At 37.6% G+C, this 23,021-nt stretch overlaps 1 protein-coding gene across 1 annotated transcript in view; it reads left to right on the top strand.

Annotated features, from left to right (window-relative positions):
* The window catches only part of LOC136265747 (uncharacterized), a 212,528-nt gene that overhangs the window by 44,340 nt on the left and 145,167 nt on the right, over positions 1-23,021 (top strand). The window contains exons 6-8 of the mRNA XM_066060660.1: positions 4,028-4,292; positions 5,404-5,447; positions 7,305-7,424. Coding sequence (XP_065916732.1) covers positions 4,028-4,292; positions 5,404-5,447; positions 7,305-7,424 — 429 coding nt within the window. The remainder of the gene's footprint in view (positions 1-4,027; positions 4,293-5,403; positions 5,448-7,304; positions 7,425-23,021) is intronic.

The following is a 23,021-nucleotide window of genomic DNA, read 5'->3' as shown; positions in this document are numbered from 1 at the left end:
TGTACTCTTCATCCTGGAAATTCAGAAGATAATAATCAACTGAGATATAATGCCAAGATCTTACCAGGCCTCATTGTCCACGTACACTTGACAATTGAGAACTAAAGAACACACATAATATTATATAATTCCTCTGTCTATATAAACTTACTCCCCGAACTTTGATCTTAGTTGTCCAGTAATGTATGTACTGCTAGTGAGAGAACTGCATGCTGTGACCAAGTACCCTGTACCTGTAAAATTGACAGGGCAATAAATACAATACAGCTAAAAATCTGTCACTTTTTATGCAAATGACAGATTTGAGGATCTGAAAATTCATCACACCCTTGAGGTAATACAAAAATTTCTTAGTATACACAGACTGACCTGAAGATCCACAACATCCTTGATGTTACTACAGTCCACATACACTTGGTACAGTCCACGTACACTTGACAATTGAGAACTATAGAACACACATAATATTGTAAAATTCCTTTGTCTACTTACCCCTCAAACCTTGATCTTAGTTGCCAAGTTTAGAGGTCTAGCCAAGTTACATATGTAGCACTGCTAGTAAGAGAACTGCATGCTATGACCAAGTACCCTGTACCTATAAAATTGACAGGCGGGCATTAAATACAATACAGCTAAAAATCTGTCACTTTTTACGTAAATGACAGAATTGGGGAACTGAAAATTCATCACACTCTTGAGGTAATACAAAATTTGAGGACCTGAAAATTCATCACACCCTTGAGGTATTACATTTGAGGATTCACAAGTTAGCCCAGCAGTGACCTTACTATACAGTGTCCTGGTTTCACTGTACATAAAGACCAGTATGCAATGTGAAAAGAGTATTTTATTTTGTACAAGCATCATGTAGATTACCTTACTTCTTCCACCTAGTTCCGGGACTTCTAAATAAGCACTACAGTGCCAATACTAAAAGCTGTTTGGTCTGTACGAGAACACCTTGTTGACAACCCATCCATGAGATAATTTCAAGTGGGATAATATTGGTATTTGCTGCTACTCAAGTTGGTACCATCACAGAAGTTTTCAGCTTGGTCTCAGTGAATTTGAAGTCCGACAGTCTAAAAACCAATCACATACACGCGGTTAATCAGTGTGAATAGATGTGGCAATTTGTACACTAGCCTCATTTTTTTCACTCCTCGTTTCGTTACTGAACCTCCACTCCTCGTTTCGTTACTGAACCTCCACTCCTCTTTTCATTACTGAACCTCCATGAAGAGCTGAGTACCGCATCAGTATTCTCGCAACTCATTAATAGCCATTCGACTTCTTCAAGAGGTGTATGTATCTTAGTTTCAAATCAGTTATAGTTCGCTTCACCACTCCATTGAAATCTAGTTACAATATAACAAATATTTAGTAGTATTCAGTCCTCTCAAGACATGGACTTTCATCAATAATTAATGGAAACCGCGTATCACGTGTATTCACTTGAGGTGTTACAGGGACTTTCCAAGAGACTTTCCCTAAATAGGCCACGTGATCATTGTCAGTCAAGTGGGACTTGTTCTTGGTTATGGCTCTACAATGCGGTACTCGTACTTTAATGTATATTATTGTTTAATAATATTATACTTCCCTCTCAAGACATGGACTGCCATCAATAATAATATAAATAGCATATCAAGTGTGTTCACTTTTCACTTGAAGTGTTACTGCGCAGGGACTTTCCAAGGGATATCCCCTAAATGTAGGTCACATGATAATTGTCAGTCAGGTGGAACTTATTTATTTCCATTAATGCACCATGGAGCTTGTGTTGTGGCTTTCATTAATCGATCATTATGCACATACCATAGTGCAATAAAGTTTGTAACAAATTGCTGGAATGTGGAAGGTTCATGGTTTGCCGGTATGTATGAGCTTGTATTGTGGCTTTCAACCTTTGTAACAGATTGCTTGAATGTACATATGCATGTGGTTCTTGGTTTGTCAATGATTGTGTATATGAGTTGGGGTTGTTCCACACAGCTTGTACAACATTCAGATGTCTGCATGACGACAAAAGATTAAGTGAGACCTGTAAAAGAACAAGCAGGCACTGAACTTAACCTTAAATTAAACACACATGCAACTAACCTGGAACATCGGTTGCAACACCAAAGACACTTGCTTGGGTATCCTCATGGCTTAGCTATGGAGTGACATGTGTAATTAATCGGCACTAAACAGTATCTACAACACAATTTTCTTTTCTGCAAGAACTTTTTAACACCAAGGAAAGGCACTACCATCTCTCCTACAAGAGCATTTCACAAGAGATGTAATAATAACTTGAGTACAACCAATATGTGGTGTATGTTTGTGAACATGTGTGTATAGTATTTGCACATTTTGTGTTCGTCTTGTGCTTGTATATGATGTAAGCGTGTGTTTGTATGTAGTGAAATAAAAATAATAGTATGATGTTTGTGATCTCTTGCATAACCCTTAGCAAAGCGTCTAGCTCTACAAGTGGCAAACCAAGTTGTCCTCAGGACACTATGGCAGTGGCCATAGCAGGTTTTATTCATTGATAGGTACAGAATGATCGATATACTCCAACAGAACAGTCAAGCTATAAATATTCTAATAGAACAGTCAGGAAAAATACTCTAATAGAACAATCATTGAACAATGTAGCTGAATATTTACATCTCTGCCTGAAAACACTTTCAGATTCCAGATGCAATCTCAGAGTTGCTATTTCAAGATGGTGGCATTCCCCAAGATCATCTAGAAAAGCATGCTTTGCAAATAAGTACTTTACACACATCTTTGGTAACCCTGACTGTAGCGATTATTGCTTGGCATGACCAGTAATTTCCACTGGCCCTTGTCCTAATAAAAAATTAACAGCTACTATAGGAATGTATGTTATATGCTCACCACCTATCAGCAGATTTGATTTTGGTTGCAACACCTCTACAAGGCAGAATTCATCATACACTCCAGCCCCATGGTTTAAACATTGGGTCTGTAAATTATATAACTGACAAAAATTAGTGATATTCCCCAAAAACACCTTTGCTATAAAAAAAGGTGCGTCCAAGAAACTACAAGTATCTGTAACCCCATGTAAAACAGATAAGCTGTAGAAAAACACTCCATGAAATTAATGAGTAACTGAAAGAGCTGATATCTAGAGCGGCCAAGAATAATATTAATAATGATGTTACTACAACTGACTATGATTACCAAAGAATACCTTGGCTGTAGAACAGGTAAATAAAAGTAACTGGCAACCAAAACAGCTGACATCTGAAGTGGCCAAGAATAAAAGTTAAGTTGATACAACTTACTACAATTATTAACTTGCAACATTGAATCTTAATCATTCAACTGTGTTCTATACATCCGCCCTTGCTACATCCTAAATTAATTCTTTGTAACTCTAATTGGCTGGTAATTTGGCTGCCTTTTTCAATAGTCAAAGTAAAGAAAAAAAAGGCGGCCAAATTACCAGCCAATTAGAGTTACAAAGAATTAATTTAGGATGTAGCAAGGGCGGATGTATAGAACACAGTTGAATGATTAAGATTCAATGTTGCAAGTTAATAATTGTAGTAAGTTGTATCAACTTAACTTTTATTCTTGGCCACTTCAGATGTCAGCTGTTTTGGTTGCCAGTTACTTTTATTTGCCTGTTTTACAGCCAAGGTATTCTTTGGTAATCATAGTCAGTTGTAGTAACATCATTGATTCTTAGCCGCTCTATATATCAGCTCTTTCAGTTACCCATTAATTTCATGGAGTGTTTTTCTACAGCTTATCTGTTTTACATGGGGTTACAGATACTTGTAGTTTCTTGGACGCGCCTTTTTTTTTACAGCAAAGGTGTTTTGGGGGGATATAGAACACTTGTGCTTGTATGGCAAATAATATATAGAACACTTTTTGCTTCAATCCACCATGCAAAGTTCTTTAATATATAATATTCAAATGTGATACAATTGTATATTACCTAAATCAGTATGTTTAATCTCTACACACTCATTTCCATGCTATTCTTTGGTGATATTAGACAAACACCTTCCAAAGTGTACTGGCTACCACCAATGTTGGGTCATTTGCAATGTTCCTATATGCTGATGGGAGAATACAATGGACTACTGGTGATATATCTGGTGGAGATGATGGACTTGGCGGAACTGAAGCTTTAGCAGGAATTAATGCTGGTGATGGTTTTAATTTTGTTACCATTCCTGGATCACGAACTTCAGAAATCATCAATGTAACTAAGACCAGTAACATAGGAATCACAGGAGTTTGGATGTTTCACCTGCAATGTATGTATACATGTATTCATATTACCTTACATATCTTGACAACAGCATTTCGTCTTAATAGAGAGATGAAATACATAGTTATTACTGGTTGAATTCTTGTTATATTCTACCACAGTAATTAAAAATTTAACATCCTGTAGGTACTTATGATTCACCATAGTTTAGATGAAGGTCACTAGTCTTTTCAAAACTGCTCCTTGTTGTACAATCAGATGCACACTGATCAAAGCCACTACCAAAACTACCACTGGGTAGCTATACAAATGATTAGACTACACATCTATACTGTGGCAAATCTAAACTTTTCAGAGGAGTTTCAAGCAATTACACCAGGAACATAATTTAACATGTAGGAATTTGTTTAGGGTACAAGTGGAAGTCTCTACATGGTGTGCAAACTGAGTGTGCATAGCGTGCTCTATTTAAGTAGATCTGATGGCATACCCTAAAGAAAAATTGCTTTCTGAGATACATAAAATTAGGTAGTAATTTTGTGTTTAATAAGTCAATCATTGCATGTTTAATGAATGTGATTAAAATGATCAGTCTCTAGAATCAGTAAATATAAAGCTCAGCTGCATGTTAAAGTGTGGTAAAACTTAGATGTTACATTGTGGTTTGGTGTAGTGTGTAAAATTTGTGAAATACAGTAAATACTGTAGGTGGTGACGTCAATACACAATGATATTAAGTCATGAAAGTTTCAAACTTCAAAATATGGGCCACGTTTTGTTTGTGAAAGAGGTACTTTTTCGCAAATGAGGTTACAATTTTATCTTGATAGCCCATTCTTGATAATGAGGTGTACTGTATTCAATGTCTTAGCACTATTGAAGTACTATATGTAGTGCTTGTATTGTTGGTAGTTTTCATGCTGCATGCCCCAACTACTGTGACATGTTTCTTCATCCACCTGCTGTTGATATACTTAACACACCATAATGTAGTTTAACAAGATTTACTATATATGTTCTTGATAGGTAAAACCATTATCTTCATACATTAAATTAATTAAGTATAAAAACTTTTTTCTAAATTATCACCCAGAACTACAGTATAATTCTACTTGTATATGTGTGTATAATCTCATTGTTATATGGATTTTTTGCAGCGGTTGACTATTGTGATTCAGGTGATTGCACTTGTGTGTCAGAGGTATGTAATATTCACTTACATATTATTATTGCAGTGTTTTTTCTATGAATTTATTATTTCATTTATTTGTTAAGGCTTTACAGCACATGCAAGTGTTGAAGGTCTGTAGGACACCTGATCCTACAGCCTGTTTAAAGTTTTTACGTACATAATATGAGTAATATAAATTCAAGCAAGTGCATATTACATTTATCTTATCATCTGAACAATTGACTCAATGGGATGGTTGCCTGTTTGCAATTACAGTGGAGAGTCAATTATCCAAACCCCAATTATCTGAATGTTTGATTAACCAAACACCAAAATGACTGCTCAGTTAGAAAAAGGGCGTGCTTTATGAGACTAGTTGAACAAAGCTATAAATATAAATCAATGGATGTTGATTTCACATACTATTCAACTATACAACACACCTACTCCTATATTAGTTCAGTGGATCGACTCTCCACTGTACTGCTTGAACAGCTAGTGTTGTTCATTTAGAATTGGAATTGACTGGAAACACACTACTATCATACCTTCTCTTTTAATATATTTCACTCTGTTCTAACTTACTGCTTGATATATGTACAGTGTAGAAGGCGAACACAAATGCTTGCAGATTAGGTGTTCACTGATTGTATGTAAACCAAAAAGGCTGAACTAAAGAGAGAAAGTGTGCAGACTTCATAAAATGCAATAAGTGTCAAAATATATGACAATGTACCAAAGGAGGCAGCATAAAATGGTTGTAATGACATTTATGCACAGAAGAAATAGATTATTATCAGGAAGATGCTACCTGCCAATAAGGGCACATCCATTTACATGCACACACAGACATTTTATCTTCCTAATCTGTGATTATAGCACATAGATTACTTGCCTTGATATATGTGTGTGTGTGTGTGTGTGTGTGTGTGTGTGTGTGTGTGTGTGTGTGTGTGTGTGTGTGTGTGTGTGTGTGTGTGTGTGTGTGTGTGTGTGTGTGTGTGTGTGTGTGTGTGTGTGTGTGTGTGTGTGTGTGTGTGTGTGTGTGTGTGTGTGTGTGTGTGTTAAAGATTGGCTGTATAAAGCTTTAAGGTCATTCTTCATTTTCATGCACATTACAAATGTGTGACAAGCCTTCCTTCGACTCAAAGGAATTTGCTCTAATTCCTGGTAGCCTACTAGGTCCCCAGTGTACCTATTCTGTTGTTATGATAATATGATAAAGCCCAGTAAGAAAAATTTACCTTTGTTCACATGACATTACATCCCTACTTCATTTAAGAGTGGCATTAATAAACACTTCATCATAAACCTTACACAGATGTTTACAAATTCACACAGCCACAAAACTGACACAGACACAAATTGAAACAGGTGTACAGCCTGAAAAAGTTGCTATACTTTTGAACAATTTATCACTTCATACAAGGTTTGTTAAAAATGTGGACTGAATATTAACTGCAATAAAAAGATTATGCAAATTATAATGGTAACAGAACAAAAATGTATCAGACACTTAGTGCTGTAATTTAAAAAGAAGGAATCCATGTCCTAAAAAGGCAGTCAAAAAAGAGATTTGATGATATAAAACTTTGTGGAATAACCCTTGCTTTGCTGCTGAATAAATTGTAACCACAAGACAAAGTATGGATATCCCATCTAATGTACTATTATAGTATACATCTGTTCACATTCATTAATTTTAAGCATGATTCTCAACTCTACTTCATAAAACAATTAATGTTTAAAATACACGTTAGACCAATGTTCTAGTAATTAATATACCCTCTGGTGGATCTTGAGGATCCCTTCTAGTAATACAGCTGCTGTGATACAGTATGCTATGCATAAGTGGTTAATATCATTGAATTATTGTGTTTGTTTCAGTTTTACCCCTTTGGATATACACATGGTGATGCCGCCTTGTCAGGCTATTATCATAGTTCAGGAAGGATTAATTTGTTAGAAAATTATTACTTTCAAAATGAAATTATCAGGACAGCATACGTATGTTGACTATTACAGTAAAAGTGTATCCTGTGTGTACATAACATTATATACAGTAGTTAACAGTGTGTATTTGGCATTTTCAAAAGCATGAATATAATACGTACAGCTATGGTGTTTGTTGAAATCACACTGTACTAAAATAATGCATGCATACCGTATGTATACAGATGTACATATGTATTGCCAGTCTGCCTATATTTCATCAATAATAGTATTACGTACATCTGTATTTGGTTCATCATGGGATTGTAATTGCTGTATCTTTCATTGATATCACAGCTTCAATCAAGACACACAATAGTGTGTCATGCAGCCCAAGAATCCAGCAAGCCATACTGTTACTATATTGACAAGATAAAAGGAGATGTGACTTTCATGCATATGTAGCTCTGTGATCTCCTGATTAGAACTAAATTTGCTACAGATGTGCTTGCCAGGTAGAGGAGTCTACATACATGTACTAATTCGAAGAAAATTGCCCCAGCTATTTTTTGAGACATGAGCATGCAGCCAAATTTTAATTTCTTCATTTCACACACTTTGTAAAATCTACCATAAAATATAAATGCTTGCTCCAATCAAGCTGACATTTGGCACGCTTATAGGGCTCATTAAGGTGAATCTCAGTACCAAGTTTGGTGGGAATTTGATGAACATTCATGGCATTCTGAATGATTATTCGCATAGAATAAAATCAAATTTCAATCGTCACCCACAGGGTAAACTCTTGTAGAGAGTTCAGCTACTAAAGGTCACCCAGTAGCGAGTTCAGCTAAAAAAGTCAAAATGTAGAGAGCTCAGCTACAAACTTGACAGAAAATTTAGCTGCAAACAAATCACCCTGTGGAGAGTTCAGCTACAAACAAGTCACCCTGTACAGTGTTCAGCCACGAGCTAGTCACTTTGTAGAGAATTCAGCTATAATTTATTTACCTATAGAGAATTCAGCTACAATCAAGACACACGGTAGTGTGTTATGCGGCCCAAGAAGCCGGCGCGCAACACCCGTGACTGGCGTGAGTATATTGACAGGAAGAACGAAAATGCAAATTTTGCACATCTGTAACGTAAGTCATCATAATATATCGGCTGACATCTATTATTGGCCAACTCGTAATCAATTATCATCTCATAGAATCCGGATTCAAACACGAAACTTTGCAATACTAAGTGACCTCGTGCTTCCTTCTTCATTGTTCTACCACCTTCAATCAACTGTGATAACGCAGGATTGTTGGTGACTGACAAGAGGTATGGTTATAACTTTGTTTGTGTATGCCAGTCTGTTATTCTTGACGCAAAAGACTATGTGTAGAGTATTGTACTTTATCCGTATTGTTTTTCACGCTTTCAGAACACACAGAACCTTTACATACGACGTCAGAACTAACAAGAAACAGGCTGCAGTTATTTAGAAGAGACTAGTGCTTTGTTGTACTGGAAGAATCATCCCTCCCAGCGGACCACTGCCAAGTTACAATCGTACAGATTTGCCTTAGAAGAAAGTCCTCACCACGGTCTCAATGGGATTGGACTTTAGAATTTGTACTGCCGGCCCAGACTGTTTGAGGTAGTTTAAACTGATGGCTGCATAATGACAGGTATTATTTATTATTTTCTGGACAAGAAAGGCAAGTATAATTTTTGTAAATCGAGCTACCTAAGAGAAAATAGCTTACAAGGCAAGGTTAACCAAAGGAAATTCTTGTCAGGTTATTGGAGCAACAGGACAATTGACAACTGTAGCAGTTTATAGTTGGAAGAATGTATATGTAACTAAGGAACACTAATTTACAGGCTCCCATCAACCAACGTACAGTGTTTTCAGAAGTTTGGAGGCTAATAAGATGCTGTCAAGTGTTTAATATATTATGTTACATTACTCAAGAGTTATGGATAAGAGACTAATCAAAGTGGAAGTTATTGGTTTTTGATAAACAGCTCTTTTACGATGTTGTCAATGTTCTCATTTGCAGCTGGGCAAAAGGAAACAAAATTAGCTACAAATGCTATCAGTCCCACCAGGATTACTATGCTGACCTTTGTAACATCCTTGATGAAACAATTGTCCATTTTGAAATGTATTTAAAGCCCAATCTATCAACAATTTTAAAAACCTACTGGATCAACACTTCTCACAAATGTTTACTATCGATCATGACTGGTAGCTAATTTAAATTATGTTTGATTTTATTTTGCTAGCTATAGAATAGGATCATATACAGGCATTGCCTATGTATCCTAAATCACTAATACTAATACTAATAAATTACTGTGGTGTTTGTTTTATTAGAAATTGATTTGAGCGTATTTCGAAAATCGCGCATTAGAATTTCTTGAAATTTTGGTGTAATTACAATTAGTACTAGCAGATCATTGTGTACTATTGGCAAGATTTAGTTTTAATTTGTTTGAGAATGCCAGACAAAATACGTTAAAGGAGACGATAATTGATGCACGCAAGTTATCGAGTGGACGATAAAAGACGTCGACGGGCGATAATTGATCCCGTGCACCCTTACCTTTAGCCGGTTGTTGCTGAAGAATGCCACTGCCTGGGAACCTTATACATTGTTACAGTATATACCTACACTATTAAATAGTCTATCAGTGGGTATGAAAAGTTTGTGCATGGGTTGTTCTAAACAAGAGTCACGTTGGTTGGCGCAAACCCCGGCAGATATATGATGACTTACGCTAGCTCTTTGCTGCCTTGATGAAACAACACGATTTTTCTGTGGACACGCCCGCCATCTTCAGTACTCCACATGCCAAATTTGAGCAAAATCGCTTCAAGCATTCCCGAGATGTGCGACTTCAAAAATTGGCTTAGTTTCTTCGGGTTTTTTCTTATTTTCCTTCCTCTTTTCGCACACTTACAAAAACTGCTATAAAACGCGAAGGCCATATCCTATCAAGGGGCAGTCACTTCCATACCGCCAGTTGATACACTTGCGACCAGGATCAAGAATTTTTCGTCGAAATTTCTCCTTGATCGCTTGATTGCACTTGTAAAAGTGCCTTGATTCTTGATAGTCTACCGTAAAATACTAGTAAATTACCGTGTTGCTAAAGTTAGCTTTGAAAGGTGCTTGATCGTCACTTTTGCGGACGTATTGATCGCTTGATTCATGTACAAAAGCCCCTTGATCGCTTGATTAAATCTTGATCCCGGTCGTAAGTGTTTCAACAGACGGTATTGAAGTGACTACCCCTTGCCGATTGCCTTGAAATTTGGCACACAGAAGGGGGGTATAAAGTACCAACTTTGGCTGGAATATGATAAACAGGCAAAGAGTTATTAGCGATTATTCACGAAAAATAATACCAATATATTGTCACGCCTACAGGCAGCGGCGGAGGAAGTAGTTGATATGAGGGGGGGCTGGGCTGACCCAGACTTGTTTCTATAGTTTGGTAAGGTGAGACCAAAAAAAAGAGGTCACAACCAACTGACAAGGGCTTTCCACCTCACCAGCTACCATTTCTAGCTGATAAACTACATAAAAATCCTTACATAGCTCGCTACACACTGACTACTTTATTAGAGTGACCACTCTATTAGAGTATCTCGGTCTTTATCACGGTTTTCAGCCCCCACTCTAAGAAAGATAATTTTGGTGTGATATCATTCTGAGGGGGGCTAAGCCCCCCCCCCCCCCCCCCCCCCCCCTTTCCGCCGCCTATGCCTACAGGGTAAACCGCTTATAGGAATAAGCTGAAAATCGTTGGATGGATAGGTTACCTATTGAACCTCAAACCTTTTGTGGTTTGAAAGAAATCGAGTTAAAAACCAGGAAGATACAATGAAAAAACCATCAGTGTGTAACAACTACACAATGCCAATGGAGATTAGCTAATAAAGAACGACTACTTGCCACGCCTACCAGAAAAACTGCTTGGGGTAATGCTTTGAAAGTCGCTGTACAGGTGGAGTAATCAGTGGCGTAGCCAAGGGGGGACAAGGGGAGGCATTTTAAAACTTCCGTCACAAGCTTTCCTGGAGGGTCCTGCTGATTAACAATAAATAAATTATAAATAAATAAAACGATGCGCTAAAAATAAGGTATGCCTGAATCCCCAGGGGAACCCCCGTGTAGGCACTACAATATTCCTTCACCGAACGAAAATATTAGACACAATTATATATTCTATTTTACCCTACACTACTCACGTGATAGTGCATTTTTCGAATCTAAAGTGCTCAAAGTGACTTCGCAAGAGTCGCAACTCAGACGTGACAAGTGATTTGCAATGATGTTACAAACCTACGAGGTGATAAAGTGTTAAATGGACCAACTTTATTTTCCCGAGTTCGTCACACTGGGTCTTCGTAATGTAGTGATCTATTGACTATATAGAAGCCATGTGCAGTACACTTGAAAGCATTATCTTATCCTCTCCGAATGATATCATCTGGATTGCCGGCGACTTCAACCTCCCTGATATAAACTGGACTGATTCTAATATAATTGGTTCCAACTACCCTCTATCAGTAAATAGCACATTTTTGGATTTTGTGAATACTTTTGGACTCACTCAGACTGTTGACTTCCAAACCAGATTAAGCAACACACTAGATATCTTTTTAACCAATAGACCCTCTTTAATTAATACACCTATAGCTGGCATTTCTGACCACGAAGCTGTACTGACTGAATCCAACATTAGTATCTTTGTGCAAAAACAACCAAGAAGAAAAATTTACCTGTGGAATAGAGCAGACTCTAGCTTAATAAGAAACTTCTTTTATGACTTTAGCAATGAATATCTGCATTCCAACACCACTGACACACCAATCAACCAGTTGTGGACTGACTTTAAATCTGCTTGTCACTTCTGTCTGGACACTTCGGTTCCTAGCAAGTTATCTTCGAACAAGACATCAAACCGACTATGGATCACCACCTACATTAAAAGAATTTGTAGACGAAAGAAGCGAGCTTATGCTCAGTATCGCCGAACACACTCACCTGCCGCCTGGCAATATTATAAAACTCTCAAAAATTTAGCTCAAAAAGAATGCCGTCAAGCCTATAATGACTACTTTTCGAAGCTCATTGACTCCAGTTCCACAGCTAATTAAAAAAAACTATGGTCATATATCAAAAAGCAAAAATTGGATCACGTTGGAATACCCCCACTGTCACATAATGGTCATACCATCACTGATTCCACCCACAAAGCTAATATCCTCAACGATTATTTTAGCTCAGTGTTTACCACCGAAGACACCCAGTGTACTCTCACACCAGATGAAAGCCCTTATCTTGATATACAACCTATTTCCATTACTTATGCTGATGTCTCCCAGCTCCTAACAACTTTGGATGTTCATAAAGCACCAGGACCAGACAAAATCCCATCACACTTATTACAATTAGCCTCTCAAGAAATTGCTCCAGTACTAACTCTGATCATCAATTCATCACTTCATCAAAGAGAACTTCCCATGGACTGGAAAAGTGCTAATATTGTACCTGTATTCAAAAAAGGAGACAAAACACTTGCATTCAATTACAGACCAATATCGCTAATCAGTATCAGCTGCAAGATCATGGAGCGCCTAATTCACACTCATCTCTTCTCTCACCTAGAATTAATAAATATCCTCTGCGACCAACAACATGGTTTCCGACCTAGAAGATCATGTGAATCACAACTTATTACTACCGTAAACAACATTTCTAAATCTCTTGACTCTGGCTTTCAAATTAACATCATTTTTCTAGATCTATCTAAGGCATTTGATAAAGTCCCCCATCACCGTTTATGTAACAAATTATCCTACTATGGTATCAGAGGGGAACTACTAACATGGCTACAAAACTTCCTCATCGGAAGGCATCAACAAGTAACTCTTGACGGTTCAACCAGTGAGTCACATGCAGTTAACTCGGGTGTCCCCCAAGGAACAATCTTAGCCCCTCTATTATTTTTATGTTATATTAATGACCTCCCATTATCAATCAATGCCAACATTGGTCTGTATGCTGATGATACCATACTTTATACTGTTATTCACTCTACATCCGACTGTTTATCACTTCAAAATGATCTCAACTCCTTATCACAATGGGGCACTAGATCTGGTATGTTTTTTAATCCTGATAAAAGTGTATTCATGAGAATCACTCGTAAACACAATCCGATCACATACAACTACACCATTAATGACATCTCTATCCAAGAAGTTTCATCTACTAAATATTTAGGAGTTACAATCACCAATGACTTGTCTTGGTCCACACACATTACTAACATCACATCCAAAGCTCTATCAGTCAAAGCATTCCTACAGAGAAATCTTAAGTCCTGCCCAACTCAAATCAAATTGAAATGTTATAATGCCATGATAAGACCAATCTTAGAATACGCCAATCCTGTCTGGTCCCCTCTCATAAGAAGAGACATTGATAGGCTTGAATGAGTACAGAGGCAATCTGCCAGATTCATTATGGCTGACTTCTCGCGTTTCAGCAGCGTAACTAACATGCTCATTGACCTTAACATTCCCAGCTTAGAACACCGCAGACAAGTATCTAGTATCACCCTCCTCTACAAAATTGTTCACAATCTCATTGATATATCCCCAGTTGATTTAATCCCTGTCACGTCTAACACCAGAGGACATGATCAAAGATTTCATCATATCTATGCAAGGACCAATCAGTACAGTAATTCATTCTTCCCTAGATCAATTAGACTGTGGAATTCACTCCCACCTGACCTAATCCAACAACAATCATTACAAATTTTTAAGTACCAACTGAAATTATTATTACTTTCCCCTACCAATCAGTAATCCCTTAATCAATCATATTGTAAAACATTTTGTATGCATGTTTCATATGTGCATTAATCCTCAAACTGAGGCTGCACATTTTTGGAAAATAAAATAAAAAAATAAATAAAAAATGTAGTGGAATGCCGGCCAGTTTAATTATTTTTCACTTTGTCAGTCAGTCAGATGATCCGTCACAAAGCTTACAAATACTGCTAACAGGAAAGGTATAGAGTTGGGATTTCGTGCCAATACATGGAGTTTTAGTGAATTTCGCCGGCTGAAGTGAGTGAGCTCGTCATACTATGCCAGTGCGCTAGGACTGCAACACAGACTGTGGCTGACGTAAGTAACTGTGAAACATTGTATTTGTACTGGACAAATTTGTTGGAGTACAGTTGTGGCACGTGCGATGAGGCTCGGCGAAAATATTTCCATTGATAAGTGATAACTGGAGCAATCAGTAATGAAGTAGTTATGTAGCTGGTTACATAAGCTGTAATAATACAACACCGTATGTTGGCTAGCCCATCATTGGGTCATTAGCCTTTTGTGCAATTATGAACGATGTCGAGTGTTTGTGGGGGATGCCTGCCCCCCCACCACCGTCTGGCTAGCTACGCCCCTGGGAGTAATCATCTTAGAAAAGCTCTTCAATGGTGTAGGAGAATCAGACTTAAAGCCACGGAGTTAGCTATAACACGAAATCCAGCTTCAGGTGTAGCAAATATGAGATACTCTAATAGAGCAGTCACCCTGAAGAGAATTCAAGAGATCAGCTAGAAACAAGTAACCTGTATAGAGATCAGCTGAAAAAAATCACCCTGTAGAGAGTTCAGCTACAAACAGTTCAACCAGTAGAGAGATCAGCTGGAAGAAGTTACCTTATATAGAGTTCAGCTAAAAACAATTCACCCTGTACAGAGATCAGCTAGAAGAAGTTACCTTGTAGAGAGTTCAGCTACAAACAAATCACCCTGTAGAAAGATAAGTTAGAAGAAGTCACCTTGTAGAGAGTTCAGTTACAAAGAAACCACCATGTAAGGAGTTCAGCTACAAACTAGTGACCCTGTAGAGACATCAGCTAGAAGAAGTTACCTTGTAGGGAGTTCAGCTACAAACAAATCACCCTGTAGAGAGATCAGCTAGAAGAAGTTACATTGTAATAGTTCAGCCACAAACAATTCACCCTGTAGAGAGATTAGCTAGAAGAAGCCACCTTGTAGAGTGTTCAGTTTGTAGAAGAAACCACCATGTAGAGAGTTCTGTAATAAATATCTAATCCAAAACAGACAAGTTGTAACAAGTTGATGTTGTGCTACTTCTAAAAACCAGGCGTCATGCAGCTAGCTAACTCATCTGGAATTAACTATAGACAGTATATGCTACTATGAAATAACCAACTATGTACTACTATTTTACAATAAGGTAGTTTGGGTTGTGCAATAATATCATTAGCTAATTCTCGTATTTCGTATTCATGAAATTTTCATAATTCATTCAATTACGTTGCTATGCACTGCTATTTATTTTATTTATTTGTACTGAGCAGTCAGCCCTGCTGGTATGCTCAGGAAAAAAAACAAAAAAAAAACAACAACAACAACAACAAAAAACAGTTCTAACTTAACATACAGTAAACCAATTGTTCAGCTAATTACAAGCTAGTACTAGTGTGGTAACATGATTGTAAAAGTGATGTGAACGAATCTGGATCAGACGTTTCAATGATGTTAACAGGCAAGGTGTTCCATTCTTTAACAGTTCTTGAGAAGTAGCTGCTCTGATATGATCTGGTGGATGATGATGGAATTATGAGATGCAATGGATGGTATGATCTAGTTTCTCTCGTTGATGGTAAGTAATATGATGGTATGCAGATGGAAAACTGGTGATGGAGTGCCTTGTGCAGGACTTGTAATCTAGATATCTTGCAACGAGTCTCAAGAGATGGCAGGGATAATTCGTTTAACATTGCTGAAACTGAGCTAAATCTACTATAGTCATTATAAATCCATCTGGCTGCACGACGTTGTACCTTCTCTAATTGCTGAATTTGTGAATTGTAGTATGGATCCCACACAGCTGATGCATATTCCATTTGTGGCCTCACCATTGTGATGTATGCAGATTTCTTAACTCTTTGTGAGCAACTACTAAGATTACGTTTCAAAAAGTTGAGGGTTTTTGTCGCCTTTGCTGCTATGGTAGATATGTGTGAAGACCAGGATAATGACTTGTTAATTAAGATGCCCAGATAAGAGTGTTGCTCAGATGTTTCTAATATATGGCCGTTCAGTATGTAATTATGTGTGATGGGTGAAGTATTCCTTGTGCATTGCACTACAGCACATTTGATGACATTAAAGTTCAGTTGCCAGGTGTTAGCCCATTCAGATAACTTGTTCAGATCTTGTTGGAGCTGGATGGTGTCTTCTCTGCAGCTATTGATTATTCTGTAAAGTAAACAATCATCTGCGAACATCCGAAGAGGAGAATCAATATCATTTGCTATGTCGTTTATATACAGTAAAAACATCAGGGGACCCAGGACAGTTCCTTGAGGGACTCCTGACAAAACAGGTACAGGGTTTGAGGTTTCACCATCCAAAACTACACATTGTGAACGTCTAGTGAGCCAGGATTCAATCCATGCGAGAGTACTGTTGCTAATTCCATTATGCCTTAATTTAGTCAGAAGTCGTTGATGTGGAACTGTATCAAATGCTTTAGAAAAGTCTAGAAGGATTATATCAATTTGCTTTTGATGGTCAAGAGCGTAGGATATATCACTGCTAAGGAAGCGTTTGTTAAACAAACTGCTTTTACCAACATATTACGCACAGAAGTATCTTCTAAACTGTTTTATAGTGTGACTAACGTGTTTTTTTCCACATTCTCTTGACAAAGCCTCAAAGCTGCTCTTCATTTTTGCTCGCGTACGTAAGGGATACGCCCCCTTTCAACTCGAAGCGATAGGCTATTCCTGGTAGTGTACGATGCCTGCACCGTTGTTTTTCAGTTGCTAAACGCCTGAAAACCTCAAGGGGAAGGTAGTCTGAGAAAAGTCGCAACATCCGTATTTCAGTCCGCGAAAAGAAACCACCTCAGAGCAAAGTTCACCTGTGCAGAAGTTTAATACAGTCTTCATTTCGCTTTTAGTTCTTACGTAAAAGCTGCTTTTACCATTATTTAACGATTTTGCTCACGTGGTTGCGTACGGACAAACATAGGTATAGATAGGTAGTTTAGGTACACACACACTTTTATGAAAACAATAATAATTATTTCAGTTAACCAGACGCGCGTCCACAGCCAAGTAAAACAGGCGCGCCGGCTGTAAGCGTGTGCCTGGTTAAAAAAAATAATAAGAGTGCGGCCCTTAAAAAAGGCTATGGTGGATAAAGATGTGAAATCCAAGGTGGGAGCCAAGAAATGACTATGATGGCAGGTTAACGGTAAAATTTTAATAATGACAATTCAGGTGAATTTTGGTGCCGCTTGGTCTTGGCACAACATACACATGAATTGTTGTTATTAAATTTTTTACCATTAACCTACCATCATAGCCATTTCTTGGCCGCCACCTTAGATTTCACATCTTTTTTCACCTTAGCCTTTTTGAAGGCCACACTCTTTCTTTACAGCTATTGTAGGCTGTTTTGAATTAGATTTCACTTCTTTTTGTATGCCACAAAGCCGGCCTATGGGTTTTTAAACCTATCTTTTTTCTTTACCACTGGAAGAAAAAAGATAAAGCAGATGTTACATACTTTAAATTTTCTGACTTTAGGGATGATCTCTGTACATGGTGAATTGTTTGTAGCTGAACTCTCTACAAGGTAACTTCTTCTAGCTGATGTCTCTACACTGTCTCTTATTTGTAGTTGAACTCTCTACGTGATGGTTTCTATGTAGCTGAACACTCTGCAAGGTAACTTCTTCTAGCTGATGTCTCTATACTGTCTCTTATTTGTAGTTGAACTCTCTACGTGATGGTTTCTTTGTAGCTGACTCTTTACAAGGTGACTTCTTCTAGCTGAACTATCTCTTTCCGTAGATGAACTCGTAACTTCTTCTAGCTGAACTCTCTACAGGGTGATTTGTTTGTAGTTGATCTCTATACAGGTTACTAGTTTCTAGCTGATCTCTTGAATTCTCTTCAGGGTGACTGCTCTATTAGGATGACTGCCCTATTAGAGTACCTCGATCTCGCACTTGATACACCAAGTTGGATTTCGTGTTGTAACTCCGTGGTTTTAAGTCTGATTCTTTTACACCATTGAAGAGCCTTTCTAAGATGATTGCTCCATCTGTAGAGTGATTTTCAAAGCATTACCCCAGCGGTTATTCTGGTAGGCGTGACAAGTAGTTAAAAAGGCCTACTGGATTCTAGGTCTCATCTGTAAATCATTTGAGTGTAAGGACTCTGATGTCATGGTAAAACTATATAAAACACTTGTCCGCCCAATTGTTGAATATAACAATGTCATATGGGGACCTTCTTACATACTTGACAATCAAAAACTAATCTTGAAAGAATGCAGCGTAAAGCAACCAGAATGATTCCATCTATCAACCATTTATCATACTACGACAGATTAAGATATCTAAACATACCATCTTTACAACACCGTAGACGAAGGGGTGATTTGATATATTTGTATCAAGTTCTCAAAGGCAGTTATGATAGAAAATCATTTATTTACCCCATCCACTTCTACAGTAACAAGAGGTCACACAAGGAAATTATTCAAACATCACACTAATTCGTATACAAGATCTAATTTTTATAGTAACAGAGTAATCAATGACTGGAATTCATTACCCCAATCTATTGTTGATTCTCCCTCTGTCAATGATTTTAAAACACTGCTGGACAGACACTACAGTAATTGCTTATTTGATTTTGTATAGTAATTAAAATAGTTAAGTACATAATAATTATTAATTTTGTTTATGGATGTACAGGCATAAGCCTTTATCCTTAAAATACAAATACAAATACAAAAGTAGTCGTTTTTTATTAGCTTATCTCGATTGCATAATTGTTACACACTGTTGGTTTTTTCGTTGTAACTTCATGGTTTTTAGCTCGATTTCTTTCAAACCACAAAAGGTTTGAGGTTCAATAGTTACCCTATTCACCCAACGATTTTCAGCTTCTTCCCATACCGTAGGCGGGGAAAGTTACGCATGGGAAAAGTTTTGCCAATTGCACTCTACTTTGTATACCGGCGTAAAAGTTTCGCGATGCTGATTTTGCATACTAATTTACAACTGTACAAATACAAGCATGTAGAAGCTAACCGATGTAAAAGTTTCGCGATGGCTACTGTAATCGCGAAATTCGCAAAACTTTTCCCACGCGTAACTTTCCCCGCCTACGGTAAGCGGTTTACCCTGTAGGCGTGACAACATATTGGTGTTATTTTTCATGAATAATCGCTAATAACTCTTTACCTGTTTATTGTATCTAATCCAAAACAGCCAAGCTGTAAAAAAAAGAGTGCGGCCTTCAAAAAGGCTATGGTGAAAAAAGATGTGAAATCCAAGGTGGCGGCCAAGAAATGGCTGTGATGGTAGGTTAATGGTAAAAATTTTAATAATGACAATTCAGGTGAATTTTTGTGCCACTTGGTCTTGGCACAAAATTCACCTGAATTGTCATTATTAAAATTTTTATCATTAACCTACCATCACAGCCATTTCTTGGCCGCCACCTTGGATTTCACATCTTTTTCACCATAGCCTTTTTGAAGGCCGCACTCTTTTTTTTACAGCTTGGCTGTTTTGGATTAGATTTCACTTCTTTTTATATTTGTATACCCTATGGCCGGCTTTGGGGCTTTTAACCTATCTTTATTTCTTTACCACAGGAATTTGAAGAAGAAAAGATGAAGCAGATGTTAAATATTTTAAATATTTCTGATTTTATCAGTAAATGTACAGATTATATAATACTACAAAACTCTCTACATGGAAGTTTCTTTGTAACTGAACACTCTACAAGGTAACTTCTTCTAGCTGATCTCTCTACAGGGTGAATTGTTTATAACTGAACTATCTACAAGGTAACTTCTTCTAGCTGATCTCTCTACAGGATGATCTTTTTGTAGCTAAACTCTCTATAGGTAATTTGTTTGCAGCTGAACTCTCTACATGGTGGTTTCTTTGTAACTAAACTCTCTACAAGGTGACTTCTTCTAGCTGATCTCTCTCTACAAGGTAATTTGTTTGTAGCTGAACTCTCTACAAGGTAACTTCTTTTAGCTGATGTCTCTACAGGGTCACTAGTTTGTTGCTGAGCTCTCTACATGGTGGTTTCTTTGTAACTGATCTCTCTACAAGGTGACTTCTTCTAGCTGATCTTTCTACAGGGTGATTTGTTTGTAGCTGAACTCTCCATAGGTGGTTTTTTTGAAGCTGAGCTCTCTACATGATGGTTTCTTTGTAGCTGAACTCTCTACAAGGTAACTTCTTCTAGCTGATCCCTCTACAGGGCAATTTGTTTGTAGCTGAACTCTCTACATGGTGGTTTCTTTGTAGCTGAACTCTCTACAAGGTGACTTCTTCTAGCTGAACTACATAGTTTAACTCCCTACAAGGTAACTTCTTCTAGCTGAACTCTCTACAGGGCGATTTTTTTGTAGCTGATCTCTATACAGGTTACTTGTTTCTAGCTGATCTCTTGAATTCTTTTCAGGGTGACTGCTCTATTAAGATGACTGCTCTATTAGAGTATCTTGGTCTCGCACTTGCTACACCAAGTTGGATTTTGTGTTATAACTCTGTGGCTTTAAGTCTGATTCTTCTACTCCATTGAAGAGTCTTTCTAAGATGATTGCTCCATCTGTACAGCGATTTTCAAGCATTACTCCAAGCAGTTTTTCTGGTAGACGTGGAAAGTAGTAGTTTTTTTTATTAGCTAATCTCGATTGCATAATTGTTACATATTGTTGGTTTTTTCATTGTATCTTCCTGGTTTTTAGCTCGATTTCTTTCAAACCACAAACGGTTTGAGGTTCAATAGTTCACCTATTCACCCACCGATTTTCAGCTTCTTTCCATAAGCGGTTTACCCTGTAGGCGTGACCACATATTGGTGTTATTTTTTGTGAATAATCGCTCATAACTCTTTGCCTGTTTATCACATTCCAGCCAAAGTTGGTACAGAAATGCGCCTTTATACCTCCTTTCTGTGTGCCAAAGTTCAAGGCAATCGGATATTGCATACGCGCTTTATAACAGTTTTTGTAAGTGTGCGAGTAAAGGAAGAAAAAAAACTAAGAAACTAAGCCAATTTGTGAAGTCGCGTAATTCGGGAACGCTTGAAATGATTTGCTCAAATTTTGAATGTGGAATACTGAAGTTGGAGGATGTGTCCACAGCAAAAATCATCTTGTTTCATCAAGGCAGCACAGAGCTCGAGATGCGCCTTTATACCCCCTTCTGTGTGCCAAATTTTAAGGCAATCAGATAGTGTTCGTGTTTTATAGCAGTTTTTACAAGTGTGCGAAAATAAGAAGAAAAATAAGAAGAAAACGAACAAACTAATCCAATTTTTGAAGTCGCATATCTCGGGTACGCTTGAAGAGATTTTGCTCAAAGTGGGTATGTGGAGTGCTGAAGTTGACAGGCGTGTCCACAGCAAAAATCGTCTTGTTTCATCAAGGAAGCACAGAGCTACGGAGGTGTGAAAATTGCATTTTAGTTCTTCCTGTCAGTATATTCACGTGTGTTGCACGCCAGCTTCTTGGGCTACATGACACACTACCTTGTGTCTTGATATATATATATAATTTGTACATTTAATGATAAAATTAGAAATATTTAAAGTATTTAACATCTGCTTCATCTTTTTTTCTTCCTGTGGTAAAGAAAAAAAAGATAGGTTTAAAAATCCAAAAGAAAAAAGAAGTGAATCCTAATCCAAAACAGTCAAGCTGTAAAAAAGGAGTGTGACCCTCAAAAAAGTTACGGTGAAAAAAGATGTGAAATCCAAGGTGGCAGCCAAGAAATGGCTGTGATGGTAGGTTAATGGTAAAAATTTTAATAACGACAATTCAGGTGAATTTTGTGCCAAGACCAAGCGGCACAAAAATTCATCTGAATTGTCGTTATTAAATTTTTTACCATTAACCTACCATCATAGCCATTTCTTGGCCACCACCTTGGATTTCACATCTTTTTTACTATAGCCTTTTTGAGGGCCGCACTCTTTTTTTACAGCTTGGCTGTTTTGGTTTAGATTAATTTAACCAGTAGATAATTCAACTATAAACAATTCACCCTGTAGAGAGTTCAGCTACAAAAAGTCACAATGTAGAGAGCTCAGCTAGAAACAAACCACCCTAATAGTGTATTCAGCTAGAAACAAGTCACCCTGTAAAGAGTTCAGCCACAAGTTAGTCACCTAGTAGAAAATTCAGCTACAATTAATTTTACCTGGTAGATAATTCAGCTACAGTATAAACATGTCACCTGTAGCTAGTGAGTTCAGCTACAAGCAAATCATCCTGTAGAGATTTCAGCTACAAACTAGTCGTCCTGTAACAAATATGTCACCCAGTAGAGAGTTCAGCTCCAAAAGAGTCACTCTGTAGAAAACTCAGCTACAAACAAATCACCCTGTGGAGAGGTTAGCTACAAAGAGGTCATCCTGTAGAGAGTTTACAAGTCACCTTTTAGGCAGTTCAGCTACAAGCAAGTCACAGAGTTCAGCTACACGTATAAGCAAATCACCCTGTAGAGAGATCAGCTAGATACAAATCAACAGCTCAGCTTCGAACATATCGCCCTGTAGAGAA

This window comes from Dysidea avara, chromosome 1 (assembly GCF_963678975.1).
Source record: "Dysidea avara chromosome 1, odDysAvar1.4, whole genome shotgun sequence".
In the NCBI taxonomy this organism is placed as follows: Eukaryota; Metazoa; Porifera; class Demospongiae; order Dictyoceratida; family Dysideidae; genus Dysidea; species Dysidea avara.
The sequence above is the reverse complement of the archived record's forward strand: the minus strand, read 5'-3'. Positions and strand labels throughout refer to the sequence as shown.